The 14,379-nt window shown below is 33.6% G+C and overlaps 1 protein-coding gene across 1 annotated transcript; it reads right to left on the reverse strand.

Annotated features, from left to right (window-relative positions):
* Positions 1 to 3,313: 3,313 nt before the first annotated feature.
* LOC133182982 (uncharacterized) lies at positions 3,314 to 14,235 on the reverse strand. The gene is made up of 10 exons (XM_061317887.1): positions 14,156 to 14,235; positions 12,764 to 12,844; positions 12,465 to 12,571; positions 12,176 to 12,280; positions 11,657 to 11,781; positions 10,509 to 10,674; positions 10,069 to 10,175; positions 9,618 to 9,734; positions 6,430 to 6,554; positions 3,314 to 6,044 (listed from the first exon to the last, which is right to left on the reverse strand). Exons 2-10 carry the CDS (start codon positions 12,813 to 12,815, stop codon positions 3,853 to 3,855), a joined length of 3,096 nt encoding a protein of 1,031 aa, XP_061173871.1. The 5' UTR covers positions 12,816 to 12,844; positions 14,156 to 14,235; the 3' UTR covers positions 3,314 to 3,852.
* Positions 14,236 to 14,379: the final 144 nt, after the last annotated feature.

The raw sequence follows: 14,379 nt of genomic DNA on the forward strand, positions 1-14,379 counted from the left end.
AAGCAGGAACACTGAAGCGGATGAAACGCCGCTGAGAGAGAGATTTTATTTACCTATTAAGCCGCACTGTTTGGGGTTTCATATTAAATTCATCGCTGTTCGGAATCAGTGATCTGATTGATTTTCACAATCTCATGAGGCCCTTACCTTGTTGGATAAGACAATAATTTTAATACAACAATTTTAAAGCAAGACGTTTAACTAAGACGTTTATATCTTACACCTGAAAAGCAGGTTCAAGAGGTACTCAACTGCCTGTGTCTGTGCATCATCAGACAGTTATTATTCTCCATTGTCGTTATACCATAATGTATTTTTGTAATAACACGCTGGTGATTTACCCTTTTGTCGCCACCGTGTTGGAATTCAATCGTGGAATTTTTTAAAAATAAAAATTGGACAATATAAGTTTTGTACGACTAATTTATCAGCTGCGAATAAAGTACGATTTTTATATCCATGCTTTGTAAATGTACAAAGTCAATTCATAAATTCTATTAAGAAACCAGTACTCATTCGCGACTTTTAATCAAATATATCATCATATTCAAATTAAATCAGAACTGCGGGGGGAAGGTTTCCATTCTTAATTGTGTAAAAATTTTTGAATGACTCCGTTTGTTGAATGGGAGGCACTTAAATTAATACATGTTCTCCGACATCTAGATACAAGATAAATATTTATACAGAAGAAAGGTTTATTCATATCCTCCCTCAAAAGACATTTGATGAATGTCCGTACTTTGTCAATATGAGTATCCACAGCTAGTCATAGGATATCAAAATCGGGGGAAAGTGGGATTTTATCATATGTTCTTGTGTTTAATTGTTTCTGAATTCAAATTAATTTGTTACATGGTAAATTTAGAGAAAATAATATTTCGGAAGGAATTCCATTTTTTTCTTCGTGTTTTTGTATTGAATTTGAGTAGAGATATAATAGGATAAATAGGGGTAGAATGCAAAAATAAGGCTGGTTTGATATAAAATCTTTGTCATAATTATATGTTATAGCAAAAATAGACCATGTACACACTCTGTTGCAAATATTTCTTTATCATAGGAGAGGTCCATTTTACCCGTAATTCAACTAGTAACCATAACACTATACAACAAGTGTTTTCCCATCGGGACTGAGGGGTTACATTCAAAGGAGGGTATATTTGAAATACTACCTAGAGACAGAAACATCTTATAAATGAACCATATCTGATGTACCAGTATATAAAATTTGCATGTAGTTGATGAGTGTAACATTGAAAATTTTCACCCCAAGAATACCATTGTCAACCGAGACGCAGCCGAGGTTGACGATGGTTTTCGACGGGTGAAATTTTTCAATGTTACACTCAACTACATGCAATATTTATTATTTTATACTGAAAGTTTTATACAAATACATATAACATTGAACCTTGCGCGCATAAATTCTGCGCAGTCAATATTTTTTTTGGAACATCACCCGTCGTCAAGCAATGTTGACTGTTGCTACGTTGAAGGGCGTTACAGCGATTAATAGCATTTTTTAACAAATGTTTCTCGACAAACCAGATTCAACTAATTTACAAAAAAGTATAATATTATAAATTTGTGATCAGCTCGGAAGGCTTATTGATGTGTCAAAATACTGATACGGTAGCATTCAATGTATGCAAATACAAAACACATTCAAAAATTCATTGTACAGGAAACTCTTGTGATAAACTACAAATTGTCATTTGATGTAAAATAATCTCAAAGTGAATGTAGCCTTCCACTCTTGCATATAAAGCATAACATTACATAGATTTGCTATGTCTTGGTGCATTCAAAGGCATCAAGAGAAGGTGCAGCATATGTTACAAAGCATGCACTAGACCAAACATCCACAAGTCCATATCGATAATACCACTGGAACAGACCAAAAGGACCACTAGCATAAAATATAGGTCAGATACAGCATCTGGAACATGAATGTGGTGACCTTAAACTTCCCTATGACCTCTCTTTTCAAGATATATTAATCAAACTTTACACAAAAATACAATTCAACAAAAGCAGTTCAATTGTATCATGATTTTCTTACCTTGACCTTCATTATGACCTTGACCTTTCTATGACCTTTTTCTTTATTATTGAAGAGATTTTCATTAAACTTCATACAAAGGTACATATTGGTGAGAATTATCCAACAGTGTCATTATTTTCTAACCTTGGCCTCCTGATGACCTTGATATCTTTTTCTATAATTTTGCAGTGTTCTTGGTTTAAAATAAACTGTGCTCAAGTTATTTTCACCAAACTTTTTAAAATATACTGATAAAATTGGTGAGAGAGCGATTCAACTGTGTCTTTATTTTCCGAGGGCATTTCAGTCTTACCGACATATATAAGAGCTCATAAAAAATTGCTTTACGAGAAAATAAAACGAGTCTTCATTAGACATTAGATAGGATGATCAATACTATGTTACAAAAGATAACAACTATACACAAGTTATGTTCTGTACACAAAATGAAAATTGTTCCTTCTATCATCATATTTTTACCATTAGCTGAGACCAAAGAAGCAAAGGTACATCTTTTCATTTTACAATACAAATGTACACTCTGTCTATGTACATTCTTGTCTATTGGACGTACATAGTATTTCTAGTTAATTCTAAAATTCATACATTTTCCTCCCTCTTTAACAAGTAAAACAGCACTCAGGTCCACAATATTCTCAAAATCCATTACATTCTTTGACCTTACAATCAATTGGTTTCCACCACTGAAAATGAACTGCCATTCCTTAATTCCATTTGTAGCATCTTACATTACCATCTCTGACCTTGAACTTGTGAAATCGTAATCAAAAGCCTTCCTCCTCTGGCCTTCGAATCATATTACAAGCAAAGAAAAATGTGAGAAGTCAAAAATAATTTTCTTCCTTGTCTGCTGACAAGTTTTTTGTAAATGCAGGCAGAAATAGACTCACAAATTAGCCAGATACATGTGCTATATTCCCCTGCAACTCTGTAGCAAACAATAACTTGAAGGGGGGGGGGGGGGGGTAGGGGTCGGGTAAATCCTCCCTATGCACCAGGGGCCTGTTTTACAAAAGAACTTAGGACCAAGACCAAATACTTAAGTTGATTGTGAAATCTTGCAAAATCCTTGATTTCTGTTATAAATTGCTTGCATAAAAATATCTTCCTAAATTCTTTTAAAAGATCAAAACCATTTTCACATGTTGCTAATCTTATTTGGAAAATAACATTTTGGTCTTAATCATAAATTCTGTTGTAAAACGGGGCCAAAAGCCAATAAAATATTAAAATATTAAGACAAAGCATGATGTAAAAATTTAATGGCATTTTGCAAATCATAATGAATATTTAAAACTGCTTTTATTAAAGATTTTATCATGCTGATATTTCATAACTTAACTTCATTTAAATCAAGCTTTATATAATAAATGGATAATGTTTTGATTAAGCCTTGATGAGCCCAAAGTTAAACCACAGAAACTACCTATGGGATTAGAGAACCATATAAAATTCATTGCATTTGAAGCAAAAACCTCAATTCATACTAAACTGTTTATAAATCACACATGAACACAAACTTTCCTGAACACTTTCTGGCATACATAGTACGCAGTTGTTTTAAATCTGAGAATCTACTTCTGAAGGCAAAAAATATCATCACTCCTCATATAGTAACATCAGATATATGTTTCTTCTATACAAAATTCTACAAATATAAAATGGTAACCTAAATGTCACCCCCATTTCATTGACTGGTAATAGAAATAAACAAGAGAGATGCAAAAAGTTCAACCTGGCTTCTTCATCAACAAAATTGTTCCTCTGAATTTCTCCTTTGTTTTTTAACACTGGGCATCCATTGCAGACATGCTTCTAGTAGTGGCAATTCTCTGAGGGAAGGAACTGATCATGTGACCTCCATCATCATCTGACAGACTCGTCTCGCTGTGATTTGTTGAGTTAGGAGACATACTCCCTGCTCTCTTATGAATGTCTAGTCTGTTGGGTTTGAGATTGACTAACATGCAGTGGTGAGTATCTCCCACAGGTGACACCTGGGGATCATTTCTATTTTTGTCCCTCATGATAATTACGCTATCATCCATTTCCACTGGGGATAATTTCGGCATTGAACTTTCACTTAGAAAGCTGTTGGTATCAATGAAAGTCAGAGTTGACATGTCTGTAGAAGTGGACTCACTTTCAGAAGGAGTTCTCTCTGAAAAATCAAATTTCTTGGCCAAGGAACACTTGACATTCAAATTAGAAACAGTGCAATAAATGCGCTCCTCATCATAACTGTTGATAGTGTCATCTGGAAGCCGTACTAAGGACTCAATTGCTCTGGATCTTTTCTTCTTTGGAAATGTCCTAGGTGAGCACAGGTGTCTTTGCTCCATAAAATTCTTCTTTCTTTCTGTAAATACCATTCTTTTGGCTTCCCTCCAAAGATCTGTGGAATCTGCTATTCCTTCTGGTGGGCTTGAGAGTGGATCTATAGATTTCCATGAATTTGATCCAAAATTCCTACATTCTTTGAGTTGTTTCCCTTGATGACTCTCCACCCTGGGTGAAAACTGCTTACTATAACCGACAGATTCCTTCTCTCCTGCTTGTAAGTTTTCTTTGAATGATGTGCTTTTTCTAATGCGTCTATTGAACAAGAAGGTTTTGCCTTTAAATCTGATTTTTAGTGTTGTTTTTCGTGGTTTCTCTTCACATTTGGTGCTGTCTACTGCAGGAGGTAATTCCACTTTCTCTTCCACTTTTTTCTCACCATTGCTATTTTCCAACCACTGTTTGATAAGCATTTGATTGGGATTCATTTTGTACCTCTTTTTACCTTTTGAAGCTTTCCTGTTTTTTGTACTCTTAGATTTTTCACATGAAGATCTTTTCAATGTTAGTTTTCCATCTAATAAAGATGTTACAGATCTGTCGTTACAAGAATCACTGCTTTTCCTAGGAGCATTATCAGAGAGCAATTTTTCATCGAAACAAACATCTAGATCTTGATTTAAAGAAATCTTTGGTTTTTGGGTTTCCTTACGTGTAAGGTCCTTATTAGCACTTTCATCTGTACTGCTGAGGTTGTCAAGAGAGGTAACCACCAGGTGATTTTCAGGAGGACATGTTGTATTCTTAGTTTCATTAGTCTCAGCAACAGTAACAAAATCCATTTCGACCAAGTTTTCAGACATACTGCTTGTTTGCTGTAACTGAGAACTGCTTGTCACTGTTGCGGAGGCCCTATGCCTTTTTCTTTTTTTTGTTTCCAGATCGACACTAGGACTGCTGTCATAGGTGTACTTAACTGAATTTCTTCTCCTCAGCTTTTTCGGTCTAAAGTCAGAATCTGAGTCTGAACTATCAACATCTGTCCAAGTCATATCGATGTCTAACTTCAGAAGTTTGCGAATACTGTCATGTTGTTTCTTTTTCCTCTTCATCCTCCTCCCTTCCCTCGTCTGTCCTTGTGTGTCTTCAACGTAAGCATATCCTTTCATTTGGGGTGGGGAAAAGGCTTGAGGAAAAGACTTCTTCCTCTGAGGTTCAACCCTGTCTTCCAAACCCTCCACATCAATCTCTTCATCCTCAGATTCAACAGTTTTACTGGCAGTCTGTTTCTTGGTGACCATGGTAGATGTGACATTTGAACTTTTCTGCTGTGTATTAAACTGCAATTCTTTGTTGATAAATCTTTTCTTCCCACTACATTTGGATAGCGATATTGGAGAGATGATACTCTCATGTTTGTCAGGAGACTCTAATGGACCTGTGTTCCCTGCTGACTTATTACAACTTCCAGGGCTCAACATTCCATCCATGGCTTCTGGGCCAGAGAATTCATCACCTGACATCATATCTGATAAGGCCGAAGGGGTGGTCAGTTTTCTGTAGCCACTGCCTTGTTGCTGGTATTCACTCTTGCCTTTGTTCTCTAAGCAGGGGTCTTCCTGTCGCTTGTTTGCTCTAGGAGAAGGAATCTTCTTCTTGCATTTCCTCTTGATCTTTATTCCACGACAGTTATTCCCTGTAAAATCAGTGATGAAAATTCATCAAGATGGCATCAATAAATTTTAAAGATACACACCTGTAACTCAATTTCACCTTTCATTTCAAGGTATGAAATTATTTTACACACATATTAAAAAAAAAAAAAAAAAAAAAAAAAAAAAAAAAAAAAAAAAAAAAAAAACACATATAAACATTTAATAAAGAAACTTTTTTTTTTTTTTTTTTTTTTTTTTTTTTTACACACTTTAAAACAGGGATGTCAAAAATACATCCTCCAATCTTCTTTACAAGTATTTTTTGAAACTGTTTCTATCGTATTACAAAAAGATTTCAAAGAGAGACACAGAATGATCCAACACAAATTAACAAGACACTTCTGTACCTAACATACACAAACTTACATTTTTCCTCTATCTCATAGCAGTCTGGACACATGTAGTCATCAGGGCCTACTTTTATGATATTGTGACACCCGACATGAGAACCTGTGGATCCACACCAGTCACAAACCAAGATCTCCCACTTCCTAAGAAATCAAAATATAAAAATGTCCTGATAAAAAACAAAAGGATGTACAATTTAGGGTAAGTCAGGGTAATTTCGACCACCGTTTAATTTCGACCACAGGAAAGCAACACTACACAAAGATCTACGGAAGTGTTGAGACAAGTTTAATTTATTCAGAATTATAGAAAACTGTTCTTCAAATTGTGTGTCCTAGTGTAATTATTCATCGCAAATATGGCTTGATCAGTGATATAAAAAATATTTTTACTATTATTTATGTCTCCAGTTTGACGCCTGAAGTCCCCGTCTTCAGTGCGCTTGATTTGATCAAGGAAATGCAAGAGAGACAACTCGTGCAACCTCTTTTTAAGTTTAACCTTGTTCAACAGTCTACAGCACGAATTAAATTAAAATTGTTTTATTTTTTCTTGGAATATCTTTAAGTTGCAGAATTTTACCAATTTATCTTGGATTTCTCTCAAAATGCACAAGAAACGTCCATTTGATTTTGGTCGAAATTACCTCTGATTTTAAGGACACGGGGAAATTCGACCACTTTTTCTGAAATATGTGTAAGTTGTCTTTAACAGCTGTTTAATGCAATGCAGAGTTAGATCTTCCAAAAAAATGATTATACTGTATTTGTAAAATATTATCTACATATTACCTTTTATTTAAAAAAAATATGCCAGATTAATTAACATATACATGCCTAGCTATATAATTATATTTTCCAGGCCGTTCACAAGGGTGCATCACTGATCGACGTGCGAGAGAACATGGAGTCGGCACTGGCTATGAAATAACACATGACGAGAGCAATCCAAGTTTCCAAACTCGTCAAATTAACAAAAGAGAGAATGCAGGCAATATTAAATGTATGTAAAAAAAAATCAGGTTTTTGTAATTTTTTTTCATTATTACGAATGCCTAAACTTTGATGGATAAGACTGAGGCTATAGATAACCAACGAACCGGTCGTATTAAGATCGTATCACACAGTCCAGGTACACAAATCCAAATAGTACCCAAAATATCAGAACAACACACCAATAGAACCACAACAATCTTGAAACCAAAAACAAAACAAAAAAAAAACAACAACACTATGATGTTTCACGTTATTAATGATTTGTATGAGTTTGTTTTTTTTCGGGGGGGGGGGGGGGGGGGATTTCAGAGAACTTTGCTTTTGTAAATCTTTATTTAATTGTCTTGATCGAATTTTTCAGGACCTATCTCTTTTAAGAATTAAAAAACACGTAAAATACGTAATACAACGCATTCCAAATGAATGTGTAAATGGTAAAAATTAGTAAAGAAAAATATACCCAATTCTAATGCTATGCTCAAACCTTATCAGGGATTGAAATTAACTTTTTTGACCACTAGCAAATTTTAGCTAGTGGAATTTATTTTTACTAGCAATATTGAACTTTCACTAGCATTTTTTCTTCACATAGTAATTTTAACATAGGAGTTAACTATTTGAATAATTTAATAGAAAACTAATTTACACCTTGTGGGTTAATTTAGGTCATTTTATACAAGATGAAATCTAAATGGATACAGGGGTGAAGCAATAAAATCATTAGCCCCAAGTAAAAAATATTACTAGCTCAAACATAGGGGGAAAAAGTAACAACTAACAATGAAAAATAGTTTGTTGTAGAAAAAGTCAGGATCTTAAGGTAATTCTTTATAAAATTAAAGCTTAGTTCTCATTAGAAGAATTGAATCGTATATAAATCTTAATCAATAATTATGACTGAAAATAATAAAAAAAAAAAACGAATTTAAAAATAAATCATCTTCTTTTTTCTGGTCATTGCACTAGCTCATTTAACAGTTTAAACTGAAGCGAAAATCTTTTTGGAAATTTAAGAGCAAAAAAATGAATAAAAATACCTGTGGTGCTTTTTATGTAGTACATGGGTAATTTTAATTTTTACTAGCCCAAGGGGCTTCCTCTGTGCATAAAATCACTATCCAGACCCCCCAAAAATGGTAGCCCTGGGTGTGAGGCAATGCTTATTGCACATCCTTGGAATAAATTGGGAAAAAAATCCGAAAAAGTCCAGGTTTTTTTACTTGCAAAAGTTGGCGACTACGGGTCGCTTTTCACTCGCAATTTCTGTTTTTAATTCGCATTTAGCAAGTATTTCCCGTTAATTTCGACCCCTGCTTATGCATATATATATACAATCTGAATGATTCTGTTGTGAAAAGACGATATCAAATAAAATCTCTTTTGGGTTGGACATATTAAAAATCATACCAAAGAAATTATTTGTGCAATCTGAGAAGATTTTATCTATTTGCATAACTATATATATATCACAATTTTAAAATATAGAGTTCGCAAATTAAAAGCAGAATTTTGAATAAAGAATAAGAATTTAGATGTCCATAAGACAGCATTGAAAAGCTTAAGTAACCCAACCCATTTCTTTACTGTATGGATACTAGTACTTATCCATTTTAATCTATTTATTGATAGAGATAGATACACGTATTTTCTAAATAAGGCAATATAGTTTCTCGGACCATAAATTTTGAATAAAATGCGACAGGTACAGTTAACTTGCATTGCAAGAGTTATCTTTCTTTTTGATGTTTGTTGTGGTCGAAATTACCCCGAGTCCGGTCGAAATTAACCCAAGCAACATGATTACTTATTTTTTAACCAATTCATTATTTTTTATGCATTTTTAACTCCTAAAGCAGAAAAATATGAAGAAAAAATCAATCTCAATTACTTTGAATCTTTTTTAAACTAGTACATTTGAAAACAGTCTTGTTTTGTGGATTGAAAGCCACAAATCAGCAAAAGTGGTCGAAATTACCCCACTCTACCCTACAGTGTATTTACAATTATCTAAATACTGGATGTATATATGTTGGTAATAACATAAACATAAGGCTAAAGCCTAATATCCAACTGAAGGAATTTTGGATTTCTCATTCTATTTATCATAGGATTGCAACCCTTGTCTAAAAATGTGTTTTCTACCCATTCAATTTTCTTGTACATGCAATAATACATGTGTAATAATTTCCTCAGTGTTACACACCAACTTACCCTCCATCTTTGTTGTAGTCCCTCCCTTTGTCACAGTGACATCTGTATGCATCACAATGAAGGTACCTCTCCAACAGATCAGTGAAGGCATTTGGCTCAGTCTCCCAGGCTGCATCTCTGTCAAGTCATATGTATAGGTAAAACCAACAATAACCCAAATATACAGCTGATGTAATGAGATACATGTAATACTAAAATTATTGAGTTCATCAAGAGTATGGATAACATGAATAGATTGTACATTGGCTAAAAAGGTTGATTAACTGAAGTTATCCCATAAGGATTTATATCCCCTGTGATGAACACTGTAACAAATGCAGAGAACAGCTGTCAAGAATTGCACTCTGCCAATATACTGGTATGTGACCATGCCTATTGGTCAAATTAAAGTCATTTTAGGGTTCAGAATATACACGTTTTACTGTAGCAGAATTAAGAATTAAGTACTCACTGGTCAGGAATATGGACTCCCATCCTTAACATTTCCTCCTGGAAATGATCCTTGTTGTTACAGAGTGGACATTTAAAGAAATACAACCCAGCTGTTGTGGCATGTTTCTAAAATACAAATATGTATGTATTGATTCAATCTCTTTCATGATAATGATAATTGCCATTTAGAAATTCTGATTTTGTTCCATGTGAACTCAGTCTATCACCTATTTTTTTTTTTTTTTGGGGGGGGGGGGGGGGGGGCAGGGGTTAAGTTTCTTGCATTACTATGTTTTCTTCATAAAGTTAATCAAATCTACTGAAAACAATACTAAATTTAGTATTGATATAACAAATTAAGTACACTAAAAAAACCGTAATAAAACAAAAAGAATATGATTAAACTAGGTTTGCATATTTCACTACTTGTCCTTTTCCAACCACAAATCAAAAATGTACCTGTATGCATGTTCTGTGGAACCATGATCCTCTACAGCATGGTGATTTGAGTGTGTCATTCTGAGGTCTATTGATAACAGTGGTCATACATATAGCACAAGTGGATACCTCGGCTTGTTCCTCGGGGCATGCTGTCTGTAGTGGCCGATGTTCAGAGCAAAATGAACTGTAAATTTAAAGTTCTAATTTAATAAAGTGGATACATGAATTGTGTGACCCCATTCAGATATAGTTTTCAAATATTACCCCATGTAGTGCACATCCAAAGAATGAACAGGATGTTGAGAAATCACTTTTGTTCAAGGTATTTATGAAGGAAATTGCATTAAAAAAAGAAATTTATCTCTAAACCATTCTTTTTTTGGATATATTTGAATGTGAAGGCCTTTCAAAATCTGTCGTACGTTTATCCTGCTGAAATCATTACTGTACCAACCAAAATATCAGTTGGAAAAAAATGTTAACAATCATAACATATTTAATCAAAATCACTTCCACAAGGTACCTCCAAATTTTTTAAAAGTACCACCTCTTAACTTTTTGAAAGTAGCAGCCTGCTTATCTATGTCTCTGCTTTAACTAAGGAAAAACTTTCCTATGAAAAGTATTTTTCTCTATTGAAAATTATAGCATTTTTTTCTCCATTGAAAGATAAAAGTATTTTCTTCATTGAAAAATACACAAGTTACTGTAAAATATGAATCATATGATATATGTTGTATATATTTGAGAGTTAAATGTTGTTTCTCAGAATTCTGTAAATTCTGGAGGTATGTATCACAGAATTTAATCAAAAAAAAAAAAAAAAAAAAAAAAAAAAAAAAAAAAAAAAAAAAAAAAAACAACCAACCAAACAAACAATAGGACACATTACTATTAGTCAATAATTTACATCAAAACTATATACTAATGGTAGTACATTGCATATCCTCAAAAAAATTAGTCCCTTTGAGTTATAGCATAGTAAAGATGAAGAAAAGGGGCAGAGGTTGAGCTGGTTGGTGGCATAAATATTGTACTGCTTCAGCAAACTCTCACAATGCTTGTTTAAGCTGACATTTTTTTTCTTTTGTTTATTACCTTTGACTGGATATAATATGCTTCACTACAGACTCAATGAAGATTTGCATGTAATTCATGGCACATACCTAAATGTGTCAAAAAACTGGTGCAGTGTTTTGCTTTCTATCCCACAACTGTAGTGAAACACTGTCCGACACTTTCCAACCACACAGCCAATAGTTGCACCTTTGGATTTACAAAACGTGCATCTCTGAAAAATAAAAACTTCCATATGAGAGTCCAGTGAATCCACAATCCTCTTTTTAAATTTTTTCTTTCATCTTGTTACATCTGTTAGTTTAAGGTTGAAGTTGTTTAACATGTTCAAATAAACACCATTTCTTGTACAATTTTTATCTGCTCATTTTCAGTAATTTCAAGTGAAAACAATAAAAACAGAATACCATAACTAATACCATAACTAAAACCATATGACTATTAGCATGATTAATGTTGCATCCTTATTTTGAAAGAATTTGTAAAAATGTTACAGTTTATTGATATATGGATACTTTTTGCAACCAATATAATTATGAATATACATGTATGTGCTTCATATATATTATATCGATATGAAAAGTTTCATCACTGTCAGCTCTACTCACCAGCCTTAGTCCCCTTTTTAGTTCCTTTAGTACATCAGCTGGTAGAAAACCGGATATACCATCCTCATCATTCTCTCCTCGCTGACTCAATCCACTTGCAAAGAGCTGCCAAAAATTCAAGATTAACATCTTAATGGAGAATGGAGACATGGACAAAGTAACTTCTCAGAGCCAGTTTATTTGGTATGAATACATTGTTTCAAAATAAATAAAAAACAAAATCAAAAAGTTGCCTTTGGACAACAAAATGATTTTGCACTGGATTTGGTATGGATGAAGAGAGGCTTACCATACAAAAATAGTGGAGTGTCAGTCCAAATTTCTTTATGTATTTGCCAAACTTCTCTTCATTATCCTCAGACTTCAGGCAAAACAGGCACTGATTCTTGTTAAGCCCTATTTAAGAAAAAAAATATCTACTGTCATAGACAAACTGAAAGTGATATATATGAAAGTTGTGTCTGATAATTGCTAAGGAATAAATACAGAAACAAATGAATAATTTAGATAATGCATTACAGTAGAATAATTACAGTAAAGATTCATAAAAGCTATGTAATTTCTCATATTTAATGAAATATGATTTACCAAGTGCTTTGCGGATCTCATCTCCATCTTCTTTCTTCTGACCTTTTGCCATCTCTGACCATTATCTGCCAGACATTCTACCTGAAATTGTATCATTCAGAAACAGTTTCATAAAAACATATCACGACATCCTCGATCCTGGTGCTTTCATCACCACTGAATTTTTACAATTTCATTTTTGAGTCATATACAGATATATGATTAGAGCTAACACGCTTTAATTAAGGAATAACTGTCTAATTTTTTGGATTCATGATGTGATCAATCGAGTGGCTTGCGTGATAATTTGCATAAACGCCGAAGGCGTTTATGCATAAAATTATCACGCAAGCCAATCGATTGATCGTCATGAATCCAAAAAATCTGACAGTTATTCCTTATATTTACATGCTCCTGATTCTGCAAATTCCCGTGCTAATAGCCCCGCTTCTGTCTCTATTTGTCCCGCCCCACACGTGATTTTTTTTAACCGCGCCTATTGATGAATCAGTAGATTTATGTAGAAATAAAGTATTTTTACAATTTGTAATTTTATCTCGGACAAAGACATTGGAAATGTAAATATAATGAATTCAAGCTTAATGTCCACATGAAAGATGAATTTGATCCGCTACACTCCTTACAAAACCTTGGCCTATTGTGCTCTCAAAAGTTGGGGTTTTTTTCTCAAGATGGTTTTGGTGTTTACTGGTGTCATTGGACAAATCAGACAATATCTTCATTCTTGATTTTTCTTGACTCTATAGTCTTTGGAATGAAAAACACACGTAAACATGGATGATTCCTAAGATAAGCATTTCTATTAAAAGCTATGACATCATACAACATTTAGTTTTGTGCACACAATAATCCTGGAATCTATATTGCAGATATAGACTTGCACCCTAAAGTAAATAACAAATAAACATTGTTCAATTAAAGTTTTGATCAACTGTTGCAATGCATAATGCGTTATAACCCATAGCTACATGCAAACCGGTAGGCATATTAATTTTTCTAATTAATTGATGCCCAAATCGTGGCAGGGGGAAAAATGGCATAGCACACCTTGTGTGTTTATATGTACAGATGCTAGATGGGGGATGGGCTTCTGTTACGTGATGAAAATGCAGGTGCCTGTGCACTGTGAAAGCAGTTCAAACAATTCAACTAACTCAATTTTTTCAGTACACATCAAAATAAATATAAACTGATAAAAACGTTTGATGACACGTTTTATATTATTTTTAATACAAGTCATGCATCATGGCACCTGGTATGAATGCTTTTGATGCTCAGATGCAGCATAAAATCGGCAACCTAAAAATACTTTTCACGTCCCTTCATCTTGATAGTTCGGTGCATATAAACACGTATCAACAACTATACATTTTACATATGATATAAACATACCATTAAACTTCATTGAAATGTAAAAGTTGAAACATTTTCCACAACGTTTCAAACCTACAGGCGGGTACAATCACGTGACAAAAACTTCCGGTTTAGAGAAAAGTCAACCTTTACGTGTTTTTATTCCGGATAAAGAACGAAAATCATCTAGTCTATGTTTTACTAAGCACAGAAAATCTTTATATTGAAATATATATGTGCTAGGATATTCTTTTTAAACTTGG

This window comes from Saccostrea echinata, unplaced genomic scaffold (assembly GCF_033153115.1).
Source record: "Saccostrea echinata isolate AGI-Se365-2 ecotype Australia unplaced genomic scaffold, CSIRO_AGI_Sech_v1 ptg000009l, whole genome shotgun sequence".
Lineage (NCBI taxonomy): Eukaryota > Metazoa > Mollusca > Bivalvia > Ostreida > Ostreidae > Saccostrea > Saccostrea echinata.

What these genes read in the sequence shown, in the direction of transcription:
- LOC133182982 (XM_061317887.1), bottom strand. Translation starts at nt 12,815, where the DNA reads ATGGCAAAAGGTCAGAAGAAAGAAGATGGAGATGAGATCCGCAAAGCA. An exon ending in TAAAAAGGGGACTAAGGCTG is followed by an intron (nt 11,782 to 12,175) that starts GTGAGTAGAGCT and finishes TTTATTTTTCAG; the next exon opens with AGATGCACGTTTTGTAAATC. An exon ending in CAGTTTTTTGACACATTTAG is followed by an intron (nt 10,675 to 11,656) that starts GTATGTGCCATG and finishes TTAAATTTACAG; the next exon opens with TTCATTTTGCTCTGAACATC.